This window comes from Cannabis sativa, chromosome 1 (genome assembly GCF_029168945.1).
Source record: "Cannabis sativa cultivar Pink pepper isolate KNU-18-1 chromosome 1, ASM2916894v1, whole genome shotgun sequence".
In the NCBI taxonomy this organism is placed as follows: Eukaryota; Viridiplantae; Streptophyta; class Magnoliopsida; order Rosales; family Cannabaceae; genus Cannabis; species Cannabis sativa.
The window spans coordinates 40,389,112-40,408,961 of NC_083601.1; the positions used below are offsets into that span (position 1 = coordinate 40,389,112).

General features: G+C 37.6%; 4 protein-coding genes across 4 annotated transcripts; 2 read left to right on the forward strand and 2 right to left on the reverse strand.

The window, feature by feature from the left end:
* The first annotated feature begins 4,549 nt into the window (after nt 1-4,549).
* LOC133033534 (ankyrin repeat-containing protein At5g02620-like) lies at nt 4,550-6,940 on the forward strand. The gene is made up of 3 exons (XM_061108359.1): nt 4,550-5,012; nt 5,090-5,505; nt 5,614-6,940. The coding sequence occupies exons 1-3, from the start codon at nt 4,550-4,552 to the stop codon at nt 6,685-6,687; spliced, it is 1,953 nt and encodes a 650-aa protein (XP_060964342.1). The 3' UTR covers nt 6,688-6,940.
* A 744-nt stretch (nt 6,941-7,684) lies between these two features.
* Nucleotides 7,685-9,850, forward strand: LOC115704574 (ankyrin repeat-containing protein At5g02620). Its single transcript, XM_030631777.2, has 3 exons — nt 7,685-8,248; nt 8,336-8,751; nt 8,830-9,850. The coding sequence occupies exons 1-3, from the start codon at nt 7,795-7,797 to the stop codon at nt 9,814-9,816; spliced, it is 1,857 nt and encodes a 618-aa protein (XP_030487637.2). The 5' UTR covers nt 7,685-7,794; the 3' UTR covers nt 9,817-9,850.
* A 687-nt stretch (nt 9,851-10,537) lies between these two features.
* LOC115707200 (early nodulin-like protein 7) lies at nt 10,538-11,533 on the reverse strand. The gene is made up of 2 exons (XM_030635082.2): nt 11,232-11,533; nt 10,538-11,110 (listed from the first exon to the last, which is right to left on the reverse strand). Exons 1-2 carry the CDS (start codon nt 11,428-11,430, stop codon nt 10,746-10,748), a joined length of 564 nt encoding a protein of 187 aa, XP_030490942.2. The 5' UTR covers nt 11,431-11,533; the 3' UTR covers nt 10,538-10,745.
* A 547-nt stretch (nt 11,534-12,080) lies between these two features.
* LOC115707508 (probable inactive ATP-dependent zinc metalloprotease FTSHI 2, chloroplastic) lies at nt 12,081-16,668 on the reverse strand. Its single transcript, XM_030635502.2, has 11 exons — nt 15,061-16,668; nt 14,664-14,836; nt 14,420-14,521; nt 14,148-14,312; nt 13,865-14,005; nt 13,449-13,607; nt 13,194-13,279; nt 13,007-13,085; nt 12,710-12,832; nt 12,552-12,608; nt 12,081-12,454 (listed from the first exon to the last, which is right to left on the reverse strand). The coding sequence occupies exons 1-11, from the start codon at nt 16,439-16,441 to the stop codon at nt 12,257-12,259; spliced, it is 2,664 nt and encodes an 887-aa protein (XP_030491362.2). The 5' UTR covers nt 16,442-16,668; the 3' UTR covers nt 12,081-12,256.
* Nucleotides 16,669-19,850: the final 3,182 nt, after the last annotated feature.

Genomic DNA, 19,850 nt, shown 5'->3' on the forward strand with positions numbered 1-19,850 from the left:
CACATGCCCGTACTACAAAGGAGACTCTATAAAAGATGTCATCTACTTACTACTTTATGTAGATGACATGCTTATTATAAGTCAAGAAAGGACTAGGGTTGATATGGTTAAAGCTCTACTCAAGATGAATTTGAAATGAAGGACCTTGGAAATGCTACCAAGATCCTTGGGATATCTATACTAAGAGACAGAGATAAAGGAAAACTGGTGCTTAGACAGGAAGATTACATTGAGAAAATCATAGATAAGTTCTCAATGAGAGATGCTAAGGTTGTTAAGCAACCTATTACTAGCCAGTATACACTTTCTAAGGAACAATGCCCTAAGACAGAGAAGGAAATTGAAACTATGAAGGATGTACCCTATTCTAATGCTGTAGGGTCTGTGATGTACTTAATGGTAAGTACTAGACACGATCCGGGATTTGCTATGAGTGTACTTAGCAAATACATGGCTAATCCAGAAAAGTTCACCGGTTAGCCATGAAATGGGTGTTCAGTATCTACTTGGGACAACTAAGGTTGGATTAACCTACAATAGACAGTAAAGCTAACACTATAATTGAAGGTTATAGTGACTCAGACTATGCAGGGGACAGGGACAATAGGAGATCTACATCTGCCTATTTCTTTCTAATCGAGGTAATCGTGTAAGTTGGAAAGTTCAACTTCAACTGTTGTGGCACTATCAACTACGAAGCCGAGTATGTGGCCACAATCGAAGCTATAAAGGAAGCTATATGGCTAAAAGGGCTAATGAAAGAACTTAATCTACTTAAAGGAGTACCCATTGTGTACTCGGACAACAGTAGCCGCATATTTCTATGTAAGAACCCTATGTTCCATGACAGAACAAAACACATAGAAATTAAGTATCACTTCATCAGGGACAAAGTGACACAAGGAGAGATAGATATAGAGAAGGTGCCTACTGAGGATAACCCAGCAGACATGGGAACTAAAATTGTGACTCTTAACAAGTTCATACATTGCATGAACTTGTTAAGAATCGACAAAGGAGACTAAGTGTAGGACCTATCAAGCTAGGACTCTCAGAGATAACCATACAAACATCAGAACTGGTTATAAGAGGATTTCAGGTGGAAATTGTTGAATAAAATCCACTTATAACCGATCCTCTTTACAAATATCCACATCGAAAATACAAACAGTTTAAAAAGCAAGTAAGACTCGATCTAGTGGTGGCTTCGCCTCTGGTGGATCAAGACTTAGTAGTTAGTTACAACCGATGTTGTAACTAACTCCTAAGGCTTTGATCAACCGACACAACAACAATATAAATATACGGATCAAAGCGTAAAAACCTAGATCTACAACATTGAATACGAGAGAAAAACGAAATAGAGAGAGAGAGAAGGAGAAAACCCTAGTTTGAGTCTTCGACTCCAAGATCCAACCATGAGAATCCAGATCTCATGGTGAGAAGCTCGAAGAAGCAGTACATGCACAGAGAAAGAAAAGAAGAGAGTTAGATCGAGAATAAAACACAGAGAAAAAAACAACAAAACAAAGTGTAAAGAAAGAAATCGAGCTTACCTGATCGATTTCTGTGACAGGAAGCTCCCAAAAGTTTGTAAACAAACCTTGTGATAGTGGATATCAAGCTTCTATCTCTGAGAAGAGCTTGACAGAGACGTAGCCCAGATTTGGGTGAACTCTGAAACAAATTTCTGGTGTTTTCTCTCCTTATCTTTCATTTTTTTTTCATCTAACCTAAAAGCTGTGTGTGTGTGTGTTTAGATTTGAGTTTTTACGGGCTTTACGGGTTTCTAGTGGTTCGGAATCGAGCAAGTTCTCGGAGAGAACTTGCTCGCTAGTGGTTTCGAGTTTGTGAGTGTGTGAGTGATTTGTGTACGAGTGTTTGGGATTCTGACTCTTCATCGAGTCTTTGAATCAAAGGATTCATACGACATCAAGATTGATGTCGTGGGGTTAATACGGTGCCGTTTAGTCTAAGGGTTTACTTAGACTAGGAAAGGTCATTTTTGACCTTGATAACTGATATTGTGGCTTTGTTGGTGTAGGGTTAAAACGGTAAAAATCCTACATTTAACATTAAAAAATAAAAATTATTAAATTAAAAATCAATTAGTAATTGGGAAAATTAAGTAAAACTAAATTAAAAAAATAAATTATTTTTTTCAAATTAATTACACACATGACGTTGACATGGCACTGACGTAGCAACTGGCTAAGTAGTCATGTCATCATTTTGTGTGCCACGTGTGACAAAACTTGAAAGAATGACCAATTTACACCACTGTGAATAGTTTATGGACTATTTTAACGAGCTGAAACATTTAGGGGTATAATAATACATAGGCCATAAATCAAGGAGCAAAAATCCTAATAGCTTTTTTTATTATTATTATAATCTTGTTATTTTTTTGTTATTTTTAATGTTGTTTTTTATTATTTTTATCATTTTCTTTCTTTGTTATTATTAAATACTGTAAATTGTAATTAAAAAGAAATCGTAAAGTTATTAAACTTTCTTTTTTAAAAAAATATAACAAAAATTAAACCGTAAAAATGTAAAATTTTTATCAAAAATATTCCTTTGTGTACATTTTCTTTCAAAATTGTGATGATTGATGGGAATGAAATTGTTTTTATAATCTATCAAAGCAAATTACATTTTTTTTTTGACATTTTTACAATTTCATAATTTGCACAATCTGGTTAAATAAACACAAAAATATATCCAAGTGGCATTTAGGAAATAAATCAAGAGTGCATTTGATTATCGTCCATCTGTTGTAAAATGTTGGGTTATGTGGTGTTGCAGTTGGATCAAATGAAACAAAGCATTGATGGTTATGAATGATATCACATTGTGAAGATGTAGAGAGGAAAACATGAAACGTTTCTGTGGCGTTTAGCCTGTAGTTTTCTCTAGAGTATAAAGAGAGTTTAGTGGCTTGAACTTTTGGGTACATTCATAATCCGCATCAGTTGATCGCACTGCTTCAGTGTCGAAAATGATATGTAAATTGTTCTGGTTCTATATTTTACTATTTCCTTTCTGGGTACTACAATGATTCACCATTGTGATTTTGAAGTTTCACTTGTCAAATGGACAGAATTTTTTTGAGAACAAACTCATTAAAGAACAACATTAACATGAAGTTAGGAGGAACTAAGCAACAATTAATTCATGGAAAACATGAACGGATGCTACTCTTGTATATTGAATGTCAAATGGACAGAGATAGACTTTGTGTCAAAATTTATGAGCACAACCAATATACTCATCAAGTTTCTGTGCTCCGGACCACTTTTACTAGCAATTATGTGCCGAACTGATGCTGTGAATTTTAGCATGAAACATAATACTTGCGGTTGGACACTAAGAAATTGACCCCAATTCTTCGACTGTTTGTTTAGTGACGCCGACCCTACCGAGCTCTCTTGTCAAAGATGGAATTTCCCAAAAATACATTCTAAAAGTGTATGGAATTAGTACAAACTCTGTTGTACTACAAGTTGCCAAAAGGGAAAGTAAGTAATGGAAGTAACGAAAGCATGCTCAAAAGAGGTGAATCTAAAGTAAATACAAAGCTGGGGTTCAGTGAGATAATCATCGTTACATTAAGATACTAGAAATTTCTCTAGCATTTTCTCAGAAACAGAAGGAAACTGCTGTGCAGTGCAGTGCAGTAGTGATGCCCAGTGATTGGTAGCGGTAAAGTTACAAGAAAATGAGTTCGAGACAAAGGAGTTCTAATTTGACGTTGATAGACATCAAAATCATGATGAACTTTATATATCAAAGCCGTCCAAATTATCATGTAAATAAATATTAAAACCTTCTGGAAACAAAATGATTACACGTTCTAAATGGATAAAGCTAATAGATAATTTACCTATGCCATTGCATTGTCTGTGGTAGCTAAGTGGGCTGCTGAACATTTTCATATCTACGCGTCTTGTTATCCTTATATACAATAAAACAAACGATCCAAAGATACCAATACAAATTTTCTCTTCAATAGAGATGGACTAAAGCAATTGTCTTCGAGGAGGGCCCAACAGCAATGGAACTAATAATTTCAGCTTGTCTTTCTTCACATTTGCCTTGTAACATTACCAGAAGGCAAATGTCAATACCCCACTAGAAGTTGTGGCTGGGCTGAAGTTCTAGGAAAAACACATGACATGACGAATTAAAAGGAAGGAGACAATAATCAATAAAACAAAACATAATTTTCGATTCTGTTTCACTAATTAAACTCATCCATTAAAGATAAGAAAACCTTAAATATATTGTCTATTTCTGAACCTTCTTTGAGGATTCTTGGAATTTTAATTTGCATGAGCTTGAAAATTACATAATTTTAGAATTAAAAATAATGATAATATTGAGTGATTCCACACGTGGGGTTGAAAATGAGTGTCAGCATTTGTTCACACCGGTATCAACGCAACACTACTTCATTTGTCAATCTATATAAGAAAGTCATAACTAGAGACATAGCACCAAAAGAAGAAAGATAACAAAAAGAGAGTAGTGAATCTCAAAGCTTTTTATGACAATGAATACAAATCTTATGGAGGCAGTCAGTCGGAATGACACACAAGCATTCAAAAACTTGGTTCAGAAAAACAAAGCAATTCTTGATCAACTGGAAGCAAAGTCCAAGAACACTGTCCTACACCTCGCTTCTAAGTTAGGACATGAGGAAATGACGGCCTACATCATCAATTTGAGGCCTGACATGGTGGCTGCCCAGAATAAGGACATGGAGACTTCATTCCATGAAGCTTCCCGCAAAGGGAATACAAAAATCTTGAAGTTGCTACTAGAGGTGGCCAACCCTGAGGCTGCCCGAAAGCTCAATTCTCATAACGAGACAGCTCTGTTCTTGGCTTGCAGTTCAGGTCATGTTGAATCAGTGAGTCTGCTATTGGCTCAACCCGGGTTAATTTGTCTAGGGGAAGACGGATATGATCTAAAATGTATTCATGCCGCAGCCTCAGCTGGATACACAGGTAATATATTATAAAGATAAAAACTAAATTTCAACACTTCTGTTTATATGGTTCCTGATTATTTGTTATTGTAATAGATGTTGTAATGGAGCTGATAAGCAAGAACAGTGAGTTTGCTCAAACGATGGATGAGAGGGGAAATATGATACTGCATTGGGCATCAGAAAAAGGGCACAAGGAAATCACCGGTATGCTTCTGAAGCTTGATCCAAAGCTAGCTCTGAAGTACAACAAGGACGGTTTCACTCCCCTTCACTTGGCAACAATCAACTATAAAGTCTTAGTCCTCCAAGGATATGTTAACAAGGCGGCTGTTTCTTTTCAGTGTCTGACAACAGAGGGAGATACTGTGTTTCATTTAGCTGTGAAACATGGCCGAATTGACGCTTTAATGTACTTAATCAGTGTCTGCAATAGGATGAGCTTGTTTAACTGCCAAGATAGGTTTGGCAACAACATTTTACATCTTGCGGTCTTAGGAGGACATCATAAGGTGAAAATGAATTTACATTAATAATGCTATATGTATCAATTATCAACACTCATGATAAATTAATATAGTCCGTTCTTTGTTTAATTATAATATTGGTTTTTGTATCAGATGGCAGAGTACATAATAAAAAGAGCAAAAGTAGACATAAATTGTGTGAACAGTATGGGACTTACAGCACTCGACATCCTTGACCAGGCTAAAGATAGCGTCGAAAATCAACGTCTCGAAGCCTTGTTCCTTAAAGAAAGAGCCAAAAGAAGCACAGAATTGTTATGTTTTCTACCAAAATTACCAAAAACCAGCTCTAGGCCTGTTCCACTCGATATCATACCACAAAGAATCCTTAAGGAACACGAAATGCAAGTCTTTGATACATGTTCGCCCTCATCAAGCAAAACCCCATCAAGTTCTATGTCATCTCCTCTCTCGAGATCTTCTTGTGTGTCTTCACCCCAGTCCAGAAAATCCTCCCCGAGACTTCCTGCCGAAAAGGGTCCTGAGGGATTATCACCATTAGGACATGATGGCCAAATTCTCTGCAAAAGGCACGAAGAAATTCTCTCTGGAATAATGGCCAAGCGTCGAAACAAGCAGCAACGTCGTAAAGTCTACGCAGAGGCGTTACAGAACGCTAGGAACACCATCATCTTAGTGGCTATTCTGATCGCCACGGTCACTTATACCGCCGGAATAAGTCCTCCTGGCGGCGTGCACCAGGACGGTGAGATGAAAGGAAAGTCAACGGTGGGGAAATCGACAGCTTTCAAGGTGTTTGCAGTAAGCAACGACTTGGCTCTGTTCACATCATTGGCCATCGTTGTGGTTTTAGTGAGTATCATACCGTATCGGAGAAAGGCCCAGATGAGATTGTTGTCTGTTGCTCACAAGGTGATGTGGGCAGCCGTGGCTTTCATGGCTATTAGCTATGTTGCGGCCATGTGGGTGATCTCGCCGACAGGCAAGAAGGCAGAGTTGGTGTCTGTGGTGGCTCTGGTGGTCAGCGGAGGAACCATGGGAACGGTTTTTATTGCACTTGGGAAGAAGCTCGTTGACCATTGGTTGACCAAGAATCGGTGGAGATCAATGAGAAGGGATGCAATTGGGGATAATGATGATCTTGAAATGGGAAGTGAAAACTCTGATGTTGAGAGCTCTTTCCAGAAGGGATATCACTCCTATTGATTTTTATTTTTCTTTTGTTTTTGTTAGACAGAAAAGTCAAATTTATAGGTCGTTGTTTTAAAGTTTCTGTAGGAGTATTATATAGGATATACTAGCTGTTGTACACATGCTCTCCTTTCTGTTTTCTCTTTCATGGTAAGGTGACCTTTGTAAGTTGTTGTATTCATTTCCTTTCATGGTAAAAAATTTGTACACTACTTGTCCATAAGTGTTTGTTATAGTTATATTGGGAACTGAGTTCTGTCTCTTATTTCTTTTTAGAAATTCTATTCTGATCTGAACTTTTACTTGGCTCCACAGTAATCAATCATATTGTCTCAATATTATATCATCTATCTTTACATCCGTACATTACTTGTATAGGAGACTATGTTTGGCCTATTTTAATTGGAGAAAACATAAAGTACGACAACCATATATAACTAATAACTTGGTGAACACTGTGTAAAACTACGTAAATAATATAGTATTAGTATACATTACCAAATTATCACGTTAGATAAGTTTATACTTTTCAGAGGACTTAGATACAGAAGTCCATTAATATTTGTTTAGTGCAGATTAATGGAAAACTTGAGAGAAGCTTCCCTAGAATTGATAAATAAATAATAAAGTGTATTTCTTGCAACTTTCTTTTCAATTTCTTCCTAAGGACTGATGTCATGGGCCTCTTGGCAGATAATAATGTTGGGCCACACCCAATAAGGTTTTAAAAACAGTTCCACAAACCCATTGAAGGGTTCCAATTCCAATAACTTCTAGAGATCCTTTTCGTTTTCAGTACAAGTACAATGAGAGAACGTTGGTCAAGATTCATACTCCTTGAACTTGACTGAGTCTCATTCTTCACAGACTATAAATATATATTTTTTATTTAGTGTTGTGGTAAAGAATATACTGTAACAACAGACTAAACAAATGAATAAAAAAGTAGAGTACTACGTACCCAAATCTTTGTTCAACTTATTTGGATTCTTAATGACAAGTTCCACCATATTTTCCAAGAATTTACTAGATTTCCTACTTATAAATATAGGTACTTGAATACAATACCTCTACTAACCCTCTCTCAGTTCACAGCCTTGGTATACCTATAACAACACAGTAATGATGGATCCAAGGCTTTTGGAGGCAATTAGCAGCAACGATGTATCCACATTCCTTAGCTTGGTTAGAGAAAATGAAGGTATTCTTGAGCAAAGAACAGACGGTTTGAACACAGTCATACACTTTGCTACAATGTTTGGACATGTAGAAATCGTATCTGAAATAGTTAAGCTCTGTCCTGAAATGATTGCTGCTGAGAACAAAGACTTGGAGACACCTGTCCACATAGCTTGTCGCCAGGGGAATTTAGATGTTTTGAAACTACTTTTGGAAGCTAATCCCAGAGCGGCTTTTAAGCTCAACTCTGATAAACAAAGTGCTTTCTATGTGGCTTGTAGTCTTGGTCATCTTGACGCTGTGAATCTCCTACTCAAACAGCCTGGTATTCTTGAGTCAGAAGAAGTTGGCCTTGATCAAACTTGCATCCTTGTGGCTGCAACTAAAGGACACACAGGTATAATCATCTACTAACCTTGATCACCCTTTTTTCTTTTCTTCATTTGCAACATATATAAGTAGTTGATTATGCTTATTTTAACAGATGTTGTTAGGGAGATACTAAATACGAGTCCTTATTTGGCTCAAAAGATTGATGAGAAAGCAAACTCAGCTTTGCACTACGCTTGTAGTGAAGGGCATAGGGAGATAACTTGGATGCTGCTGAGGCGTGATCCAAATCTAGCTCTACAATACAACAACAACGGTTACACACCTCTGCACTTGGCTGCAATACATGGTGAAGTTTCAGTCCTTGAAGAATTTACGCGAAAAGCACCTGCAGCTCTTCACTACCTCACTAAAGAGGAGGAATCAGTCTTTCACTTGGTAGTTAGACATGGAAAATTAGAAGCTTTGGTGTTCTTGGTATATGTCTTCAATGGTACAAACCTTCTTCACTGCCAGGATCGGTATGGTAACACTGTCTTGCATCTAGCTATTTCGCGAGGGCGGCATCAGGTAAAGAATTACAAAATCAAAATTATGTATTAGAACATGTATATTTTTTTTACTGAATTTTTTGAGCTTGTGTTTCAGATTGCTGAGTTCTTGATGAGCAAAACAAAGGTGGAGATTAATACTCGAAACAGTAAAGGTCAAACAGCATTTGACTTGCTTGACCAAAGTAAAGACAGTGCAGAAAGTAGGAAACTTGAGAGCTTATTTACAAGAGCCGGTGGAGAAAGAAGCATAGATATCATAGCATGTTCACCTGACACCTTGTCTTCAAGGCTGAGTTATCTATTCGAATCAGATAATGAAAACGGTTCCCCCTCAATGCCTACAGAGATAACCAACTGCATCAACCTAAAGAGCCAAAGAAAATCTCATGTTTTATCACCCCAAAACCAAACTCAAGAGATTGAGCTCTTGTCCCCTACCGATTTCTCAAAGCAGAGGACTCACAGCAAAAGACTTCACATGAGTAGTTTCAAAGAAAAGAACCACAAGATAATACATGATGAGGCAATACTAAACGCAAGAAACACTATCATACTAGTTACCATTTTGATCGCCACAGTAACATTTGCTGCCGGGATTAACCCTCCTGGAGGGGTCTACCAAGATGGACCTAAGAGAGGGAAATCAATGGTGGGAGAGACGAAAGCTTTTCAGGTATTTGTAATAAGCAACGATTTGGCTCTGTTCACGTCTCTTTCAATTGTTGTTGTTTTGGTCAGTATCATACCGTTTAGAAGAAAGCCTCAGATGAGACTGCTTGTGGTTGCTCATAAGGCCATGTGGGTGGCTGTGGCGTTTATGGCAACGGGGTATGTTGCAGCCACATGGGCCACCTTGCCTAAAAGCCAGGGGACTGAATTTCTGTTTGTGGCTCTTCTGGCTGTTAGTGGCGCAACTCTTGGGATTATTTTCATTGCTTTAGTCGTTTTACTGGTTGAACACTGGCTAAGGAAACTCAAGTGGAGAAAATTGATGGCAAGATGGAGTCTTAGAGATGCTGAAGTGGAGAGTCATAATTCTGATGTTGAGAGTTCTTTCCATCAGGGGTATCATTCATTTTGATCAATCAAGTTCCTAGAAATTTGTTAAGGTTGTATATGATTATCAAGATTAATCATGTTATTTACAGCTTGTGTGGAAAAATGTTTTATGCTTTCAAATCTTGTAAACTTGTTTTGCTTGTCCTGTGTATTTGGTACATGAATGAAATCTTTTTAACTTATTAGTTTAACTTTACAACTTCTGAAATACTTTCATGACAAAAGAGAAGACTTTGACTAGGCCATTCAACTGATAAAAGCATGTACAAATAAATTCGTACAATTTTAATAAGTCATTTTCATTCTCGCTGGACTAGCTCAATGCCACGTCGAAATAATTAGATAACAAAATAAAATAATAAGAAACAATTACTGATGATATTCTATACTTAAGAAAACGATCTAATTCATGCTTATAGTAGTATTGACGTGAGTAGAGTTATAAAATTAATATTAGAAAAGTATTAGGACAAACATGATTAAGATTTATAAGTAAAGGTGGCAAAGCTAATAGATTTGATTAAACTACTCAGTCCCATTTTCATTCAATATATCAAGTCAATAGAGAAATAATATTAGGAATTAAAAAATGTGGACCTTGATGTTCAGAATTTTCTAAGGCTGCTAAAATTTAAAATCATATCCTAAGCTTGCTAAATTGACTTAAAAAGCAGGTTAAAAGAGTTGGTAGTTAATTCATCAAAACTGTGTTTGACACAATAAAAAATAATAAAGAACTAACATTTCAACAAAAACAAAAAATTAGTAATAGTATTAATAATGAAAATCCAAATGTACTTAACTAAAATAAGATCACAATGATCTTGGAAACAAAATGAATAAGTAAAAAATACTAAAGATTCCAACAGCCGGAATCTGACTCAAATTAAACAAATTAACAAAACCAACTAATAATAGTAGAAGGACCATAATTAATAGAAATCACAAAGATTAATCAAAATAGTAATAATAAGGTTGCAACAGCAGAACTGCAACCGGTGCCATTACAAGCGAGCCAAGCGATACAGAGGCCAAAACGGCTGCATTGTGTGCTGGTGGAGACGCAGTAGAAAAGGGTTCTGGCGGAAAAGCAGGAGATAGAGGATTATGGCGGTGAGGAGACATGACATCAACAATCATTTTCAGCCCATTTCTGCAGTGATCAGGAGAGCCACTGATGAAATAAAAGAGACCAGACCTGTCCAGGGTGACAGTGCTATTCCCATTGTTAAAGGCTACGATTGGCTTGCTTGCATCGCAGTGGTAGTAGCCCCATTTCTCTACCAAAACAAGTGAATCGTTCTGGTACTCGAAAACTATGGACACGAAAACATGGCCAAAAACAAAAGAGCATAGTATGAGACAGAGACAGAGAAAAGATAAGAACTTTCAACATGTTTAGTACTAACATACATAAATGCAACAAGATTCACTCACCAAGAGAATCTCCAATTCGAAAGCGATTCCTTGAAGCCCACTGATTATAGAGGGAAGTCTTGTTTGTGGGTGAAGGCACCATCCAGCCCAACTCGTCTCCTACTTTAAATTCCTTGACAGCTTCAAGTGTTGGAGCGTTGATGATGAGGACCAAGGAGATCACCATCCAAGCGCAGAAAACATTAATGGAAGAAGCCATTTCTAAAGATGATGCTCTGTTGCTGATGATCACTTTGTTCTCTAGCGAAGCTTTTGCAACGAATGCTGAATGTTTGAGCTCAAAATTGTGGTGTGAAACTTCGAAGGGAGGGACAGTACTATATATACATGTTGTAAGTGGAAATGCAGTAAAATCGTGGGGTGGCCAAAGGAAACGTGGTCTGTTGTAAAATAATAATAATAATAAAAGAAAAAATAGAAACGTGGCAGCATCACTGGGCGGTTATTATGTGACTTGGTAACTTTGTAACGTTGGTGAGAACGTGTTGTTTGAGGTTAGTGGTGAGTGGAGACGATATATCATGCTGGAACTCAGGACCCCTATTTACTTAGCTACTTAAATAATAATAATAATATTTATCAAAATAAAAATAATAGAAACTCCCTTGAAGATTTTATCTTATTTATTTTTCGAATAAGATAAATTTTAAGGTATTTTTTTCGAGGTAAGATTTCTTAAATATAGTACTCAAAAAAAAAAATTAAATATAATTATTATCACTATGTATGACTTCTAATCACTATGTTCTGTTTGTAGTCAAACAAACCAACTGAATGAAGATACCAGTAGTACACAACAGAATTCAGGATAGAGAAACAAGTATAAATCAGTTGCTGGAACAACGGGGGTAAAAAGAATGAAATATATATTTCTTTAAAAAAATTGTCAAAATTTTGACTACGATTTCCCATAAATGTATATATATAAATACATTATTTATATAAAAAAAAATAAATGAAAGCACCCCCAAAATGCCTAAGATTTACGTCGTTTTCCGAGGCCCACTTCAGTTAGAAACTAAGGATCAGCCATCCTTCTGGTTCATTATAAGATCTTGGTACTGGTTACGCTTAGCGATCCTGAGATCAAGTATACTTGGCGGCAGAGGTTTGAGGCAGCCATACAACTCTACTAGGCGCACGAAATCCTGTTTCGTCAAACTTTTCTTCTCAACTAGTTCATCCACCAAAGCCTCCATGAGCTTTCTGTTTTGGTTCAGAATCTGATATGGTGGAAGACAATGTTATCTTAGTTAATATCAATCAGTATTCAAAAGAGATATTTCCCCATAAAATGAGTGAATCTTCATGTATAGATACCTCTTTTGCACGTTCATAACACATGTTGACAATTTTCAATGCCTCGGTATCAAGATCCTGCAAATTTATATGAAAAGTGCAACTTATTTAGTACATTAATAACTAAATAGAAACTTGAAATCTGCTTCTAATAGAAGGAAAATAAGGAGTTCAATTACGTTGATTCGATCTGCAACCCATGAGTTAGATACACCATGATGTTTGTCAGAAAGACCACCAAGAACAAAAGTTCTCGCTGCTGAACGAGCATTGTCAGCCGTTTCAGCCCATATTGTGCTCAACTGAATATCAGAGACATCAATAAATTGGATCACATAACAGATACTAACCATATAAATCTGCTCACAGCAAACTATCACAATCTTGGCATACAAAGAGAAAAGGTCTTGTTAATTTTATTCCATATTTTCTATTTATTGTTCAGTCCATTGATTAAATGTTACAGGTTTTCATACCTGATCCTCCCCAAACCAAATTTCATCTGCTGCGCGAGGTGCTAGTTGAACAGTGATGTGATCCAGTAGGGATTGTCGACTGACACGGATCAAGGAAACACAACGAAATTAAGAAAAAGAGAACAATAGGAAATAATGACATGGTTTCCCAGAAAACTAACAATGAAGAAAGAACAAAAATGCATACGTAAGAAACCCGTCATTGAACTTAACAGAATCCATTTTCATCCGAACATAGCCCAATTCCCTACCAGCTCTAGGAGCAATAGTGAGCTGCAAGCAAATCAATATATTGTTACTTTTTACCCTTAACACTTGCGGGAATCTTTATTTTGAGAGAGTGCCAATCAAGTTCAAAAAATCTTAATTTGCAACAAAGTGCACGCATCAATGAGACATTCGATCCACAAAATTTCAGTCAAATAAGGGTTTAGGATCATACAAACTCGACGTTTTTAAGATCTTGGAAGTTTGCAGCTACAACAGCCATTGCTGCTTCATTAATAGCTACTTGCTTCCAAGTCTCAAAGCTTCTCTCTTTTCTGTCCAGCATTCCTCGTTCTTCCATTTGTGCAGCTTGTAAGAGATCATCAGTAGTAATCTGCAAATGTCAAACAAAAATTACTACACTAAGACAAGTACTGTTATCACATGTTTCTCAGGCAACTATACGTACACACCCTTACTGAAAAACATCACTTTCAGAAGCCAAAATAGAGCATGTAAAAGAAATGTGATTGATATATAAACTTGTTCTTTTCACTATTTTGAGTCCAAATAGTCTATAGATGTACTCTCCTTCTCAAACATAAATATTAAATTAGAGAAGACTATCAATTCTATATAAGAAAGTATTACCTCAGTTCTTCCATCACGTATCATATTAATAGCAGCAACCTCAACTATGTTAGCTAGCTCTGCTCCAACCATTCCATCAGTCATACTAGCAACAGCCATATAGTCCACATCTTCAGCCATTGGTTTCTTACGAGCATGAACCTATAACCAGGAAATGAAAACAAATAAGAAGTAAAATCCAGTGGGAAAATTTGTGAGAACCTCAAGAGAGAGTGCTCTTGGGTAATCTTGAAATATATGCAGCATCAGAATGTCAACGTGCATATTTGGAACCGTCTGTTACCTTTAAAATTTCAATGCGACCTATAAGGCCAGGCTTAGGGATGAATATTTTCCGATCAAACCTTCCAGGTCTGACAAGTGCTGGATCTAGAATGTCTGGTCTATTTGTAGATGCAATAGTGATCACTTCCCCTCGTCCCTCAAAACCGTCCAAGCTTACTAGTAGCTGCAGTATCGACACAATATCAACAGTTCACACAAATATTTAGTCCTTAATGAACAAAAGCACTATGAAACAATCAAACATGTGTAAAAATATTACGCACAGCTAACCTGATTAAGAGTAGCATCACGTTCTTGCCCACCAGAACCCTTAATCAGACCACGCTCCCTCCCAACAGCATCCAACTCATCAATAAAGACAACAGATGGGGCCTGAAAAACAAGAAAGGATTTGAAACCTACAGCTAAATAATATGGATACGCTTTTGGTACATGTTATACAGAATAGGCAACCATATCAACTCATCTACATTAAGATTACAAGAGAAAGTAACTTAAAAGCTAAAATGCATACATTTTCCCTCGCTTCTTGGTAAAGTGCACGAACACGAGAAGCACCAACACCAACATAAATTTCTACGAACTGAGAGGCTGATATAGAGAAAAAGTTAACGCCAGCTTCACCAGCTACAGCTTTTGCAAGTAGAGTTTTACCAACGCCAGGGGGGCCACAAAGAAGTATACCACCTGATTAAGAAACAACATAGAACGCTGCCATAATAAGCATGCCTACCAAACATAATTCAACTTCATCGATAAGCTCTCCCGTTTTAGTATTTACATCCCTTAAACTAAGTAAAAAAATTTAGCAAGTTCAATCATCATGATGAAAGTTACTAGCTTTATAACAAACTGGCAAATAAAAACTAAAATATTCAATTACATTACGTAAGAAAATTCTGATCACTAACCAGGTATTTTAACACCTCTCCTCCTATACATTTCTCCATGAGTGAAAAACTTGACAATTTCCTCAAGCTCAAGCCGTATTTTCCCAAGCCCAGCAACGTCCTCAAACTTCACATCCACACCTCTCTCCAAATACTGAGGAAGTTTCCTATTTTGTGCTCGTCGAACACGAGCCCCAGATTTCATGAACTGCACTGCCATCTTCATGTATGGATTGTCTTCACCTTTTCCTTGCTCGAGCTCTTCATCATCACCCTCAATCCCTTCAAGACCCTCCATTTCCCTCTCTAACTCCCTCATTTTCTTCCTTTCTTCAGCTTCCGCTTTCTCAATCTTCAATCTATCGTCATAATCTCTTTTTTGCTTCCTATAATTCAACACCACTACCCTATAAAATATATAAAAGAACACGAACCCAAGTGCCGTTGCCACATTCTGATCCCTGGCCAAATTGGCCCAAACATTCGCCATATACTGATAATTCTTACGAGACTGGCGTAATGACTCCTCGTGCTTCTTCTTTTTCAACTCTCTCCTCTGTCTTCTTTCTTGTTCTTTCTTCTGAGCTGACATGACCTTATCAATCATCTCTCTTTCCTTCCTCATTCTCTCCAAGTCTTCTTTCCTTTCCCTCTTGAAATCCTCCCTTACCCGCCTCAGCTCCGCAGCCCTTTTCGACTCTTTCTTCGGCTTCCTCAATGAAACAATAAACTCCGGTACTCTTGACAAGAAACCCAGATAAGGAGACGGTAACTCCGGTTTCTTCATTGGAGGTGTATAAGCATTAATACAAAATGAATCGATATTGAACCTATCCCAACTATCCCAAAACTTCTTATCACTCTCTATTGATGGTAACATCGTCCTTAACACTCTAAAGTCTTCCAAAACCACCAAAACGGGCTCTGCCCTTTGTCTCAAATTCATACCGGGAGGCTTAATTACATGCTTAAGATTACCTTCCTCTTTCAATTCCAGTAATTGGGTGTACGGTATACGATTCGAAACAACAGGAAGTCCCTGCGACCAGGCCTTGAGTTCTTGAGGCGATAAGGAGGTTTCTGGTTTCTTAGTGGTGGGTTTTTTGCCCGAGCGTTTTCGCCCTTTCACTGCGGCTATGGCCGAATTGGATCGGGCCAAAGAGGCAGACATTACAGTCAGCGTCACGGAGATTTTGAGAAAATCCAATTGGGTTCTCTTCGTTTTATCGTTTTCATCGTCACAGTTAGCATTAGAGTTTGATAACTGGGAAGTAATCGAGGGTCTAATCTGAAAATTCCTCCAGTATCGAAGGGTTTTGGGTCTTGACTTGAGGGATGGGGAAGAAGGAAATAGTGAGGACGAAGAAGATGTTGAAAAACCCAGACGACATTGGGAAGCCATGGAAATAACAAATTGAATGGTTTGACTTCTGGTACACTACATTTGGTCGGCGAGAGAGATGAAGATGGTTGGTGTTGAGGTTGAGTGAGCTACTCAGTACTCACTCGTCACTGACTCAAAGAAGAAGCTCCATCTCCTTCCATGTTCCCTCATCCTCAACCGAACTCTGATATACTAAATGAGCTTTGTCCTTGGAGGGGCCAACGACACACTATAACCTAAGATTTTAGGTATAGACGTGTCGTTTATCTATTTATTTATTTTCATCGTCGTCGGTATGATTAAAAACGACAGCAATAAACTTAGTTTTGGCGTTGTTCAAATTAAATCACTTTTTCAAACACAGATACGAGACAATATGCAATTCAATCTCAAACGTAGTAAATCCTTAACCCCACTTTAAACGCCGTGGCAAAAAAGGGAAAAAAAAAATGTTTACTGTCAAATTTGCATCATCTACATGTGTATACAAAAATTTTATAAAATTTGAAAAAATTTAACACGTTAAAAATAAAATTTAAAAATTCTTTTTTATTTTATTTTAATTTTTTAAAATTTTATAAAATATCTTAAACAATAATAACATATATCATTATAAAAAATTTAAATTAAAATTTTTGTATAGATATAGAATCAGTTAAGAGTTGCATCTGTTTATCTGAAGAACTTTATAATGGCATTCAATAAACTGATACATACCCGATGGTACACACCAGAAGAAAACAGAGGAAAAGAATAAGAAGAAAAGAAAATGATGCCAAAGAAAGCTTAACCTTAATGGTTAGCTTAGTCCCTTTTATTTATAGTGAATTGTACAAATACAAAACTGAAGCAACTCTCTAACAGAATCTTGAAACAATCTTTAACTAACTACAACTGATATAACCGTATTAACTAACTAAGTAGGTAATAGGTTTATATCCTCCCTCAAACGAAATTTAGAAGTAGCTAATTGAAGTTTGTTCTTTAGATACAAAAATCTTTCTGTAGACAACGGTTTTGTGAGAAGATCAGCAATTTGATCTATGGAAGGGACAAAGCGAACTGAAAGTTGTTGAGCTACTATTTGATCTCGGACAAAGTGAAGATCGATTTCGATGTGTTTGCTTCGGGCATGAAATACAGGATTTGCAGCAAGTGATATGGCGCTTTGATTATCAACCCACAGAATAGGAGGATGAATACTCGAAACCTGCAGCTCGGACAACAAGGATGTAATCCATTTTAGTTCAGCAGCAGCATTTGCTAATGCTCTGAACTCACTTTCGGTTGAGGATCGGGCAACTACCTGCTGCTTTTTGGCAGACCAGGACACCAGATTTTTGCCCAGAAACATTACATAGCCTCCCGTGGATCGTCGATCGTCAAGGCAACTGGCCCAATCAGCATCACGATAGCCATGAAGTTGCATTGAATCAGATGAGGAAAGCCATAAACCATCATTGAGTGTGCCTTTGAGATATCGAAGGAGTCGTTTGCATACCTCCCAATGTTTAACCGTGGGAGCATGAATAAACTGACTAAGTTTATTTATGATATATGCTACATCCGGACGTGTGAGGCTAAGCTATTGTAATGCACCCAAAGTGCTTCAGTATAGGGTAATGTCCTCCATAGGTTCCCCATCACAAAGGCTTAGTTTGGTAGTTTAGCTTGTTGGATTAGGACAAGACTTGGCTCCTTCCATATGAAGTCGAGTGAGGATGTCGGTTATGTACTTACTTTGAGTAAGGTACATACCAGTAGTATCACGATAAATCTCTATCCCCAAAAAGTAATGAAGAGGACCCATATCCTTTAATGAAAACTCTCTGTTAAGATCAGAGATTAATTGAGAAATCAAGGATGGATTAAGACCTGTAATCAATATATCATCAACGTATACCAAAAGATATACAAGAGAGTTGCCCGAGCCATATATAAAGAGACTATTGTCAGAGCGTGATGCTTTAAATCCCCATTGAAATAAAGTGGTTTTGAGTCGACCATTCCATGCCCGAGGGGCTTGTTTTAAATCGTATAAGGCTTTGTGTAGGAGGCACACATGATTGGGATGAGTAGGATCAACAAAGCCTTGGGGTTGTTTCATGAACACGGTTTCTTCAAGATTGCCATAAAGAAAAGCATTACTTACATCAAGTTGTTTAACTGGCCAATTGGAGGAGACAGCAATGCTTAAAACAATACGAACAGTGGTAGGCTTTACAACTGGACTAAAAGTGTCATGATAGTCAATTTCGGGTGTTTGGAGATACCCTTTGGCAACTAGCCGTGATTTATACTTGTCCAAAGAACCATCAGCATTTAACTTTATTCGGTGAACCCATTTGTTGTCAATTATATGCATGGATGGATCATAGGGAACCAATGTCCAAGTACCTTGTTTCTTGAGGGCATGAAATTCTGAGGTCATTGCAGCAAGCCATTTAGGATTATTGAGAGCCTCTTTTATATTTCTTGGTTCAGTGGGTAGGATAGACTCGGGTAAGGGGTGTCTTGTGGCAAGGTAGGCTTTGGGTTTGGTAATGCCACTTTTTGATCTAGTTTGCATTGGGTGAGTAGGAATGGTAGTAGTGGGTAGAGGGTCATTGGAAATAGGGTCGGGCATGCTGGGAATTAGTGGTTGAGCCTCAGATGATAGTGCACCAGGTGGTGCATTAGTAACGACATCAGGTGGTGCATGAGAGACCACACCAGGTGGTGTATTTGTGGCAGTCGCACCAGTTATTGTAGCATATGGTGCATGAGTAGCCACGCCAGGTGGTGCATTTGGAACAGCACCAGATGGTGCATCAGAAACCACACCAGTTGGTGAATTTATAGCAGCAGCCGCACCAGTTGTTGTAGCAGCAGCCGCACCAGGTGTTGCAATTGTGGCAACACCAGTTGTTGCATGATTAGGACATCCCAGTGGCAAAACACAAGGAGCAACAACATTAGTAGATGGAGATTGAACACCAAATGTTTGAGGAAAAATAATAGGTGTAATAGGAGCAGTATGTACCTGTGTTGGTGTATCAGAAACTGGTGCTGAGTTATTAAATTCATCAGGGAAGAGAACTTCATTAAAAATAACATTGTGAGCTATGTAAATCCTTCCTTCTGGTGCTTGACAAATATAGCCTTTGTGATGAGATGAATAGCCCAAGAAAAGACATTGTTGGGATCGAAATTCCAACTTATGTTTGTTATAGGGCCTCAAATGGGGGAAGCATGCACATCCAAATGGTTTGAGGAGAGAATAATCAGGCTTATTGTGAAATAGTACCTCAAGAGGAGATGACCAGTCTAGAACTCTTGTTGGCAACCTATTTATTGTGAAAACAGCACAACTAAATGCATGCCACCAATATGTCATTCCCAATCCAGCTTTGGCCAAAAGAGTAAGGCCTATTTCATTGATATGTCT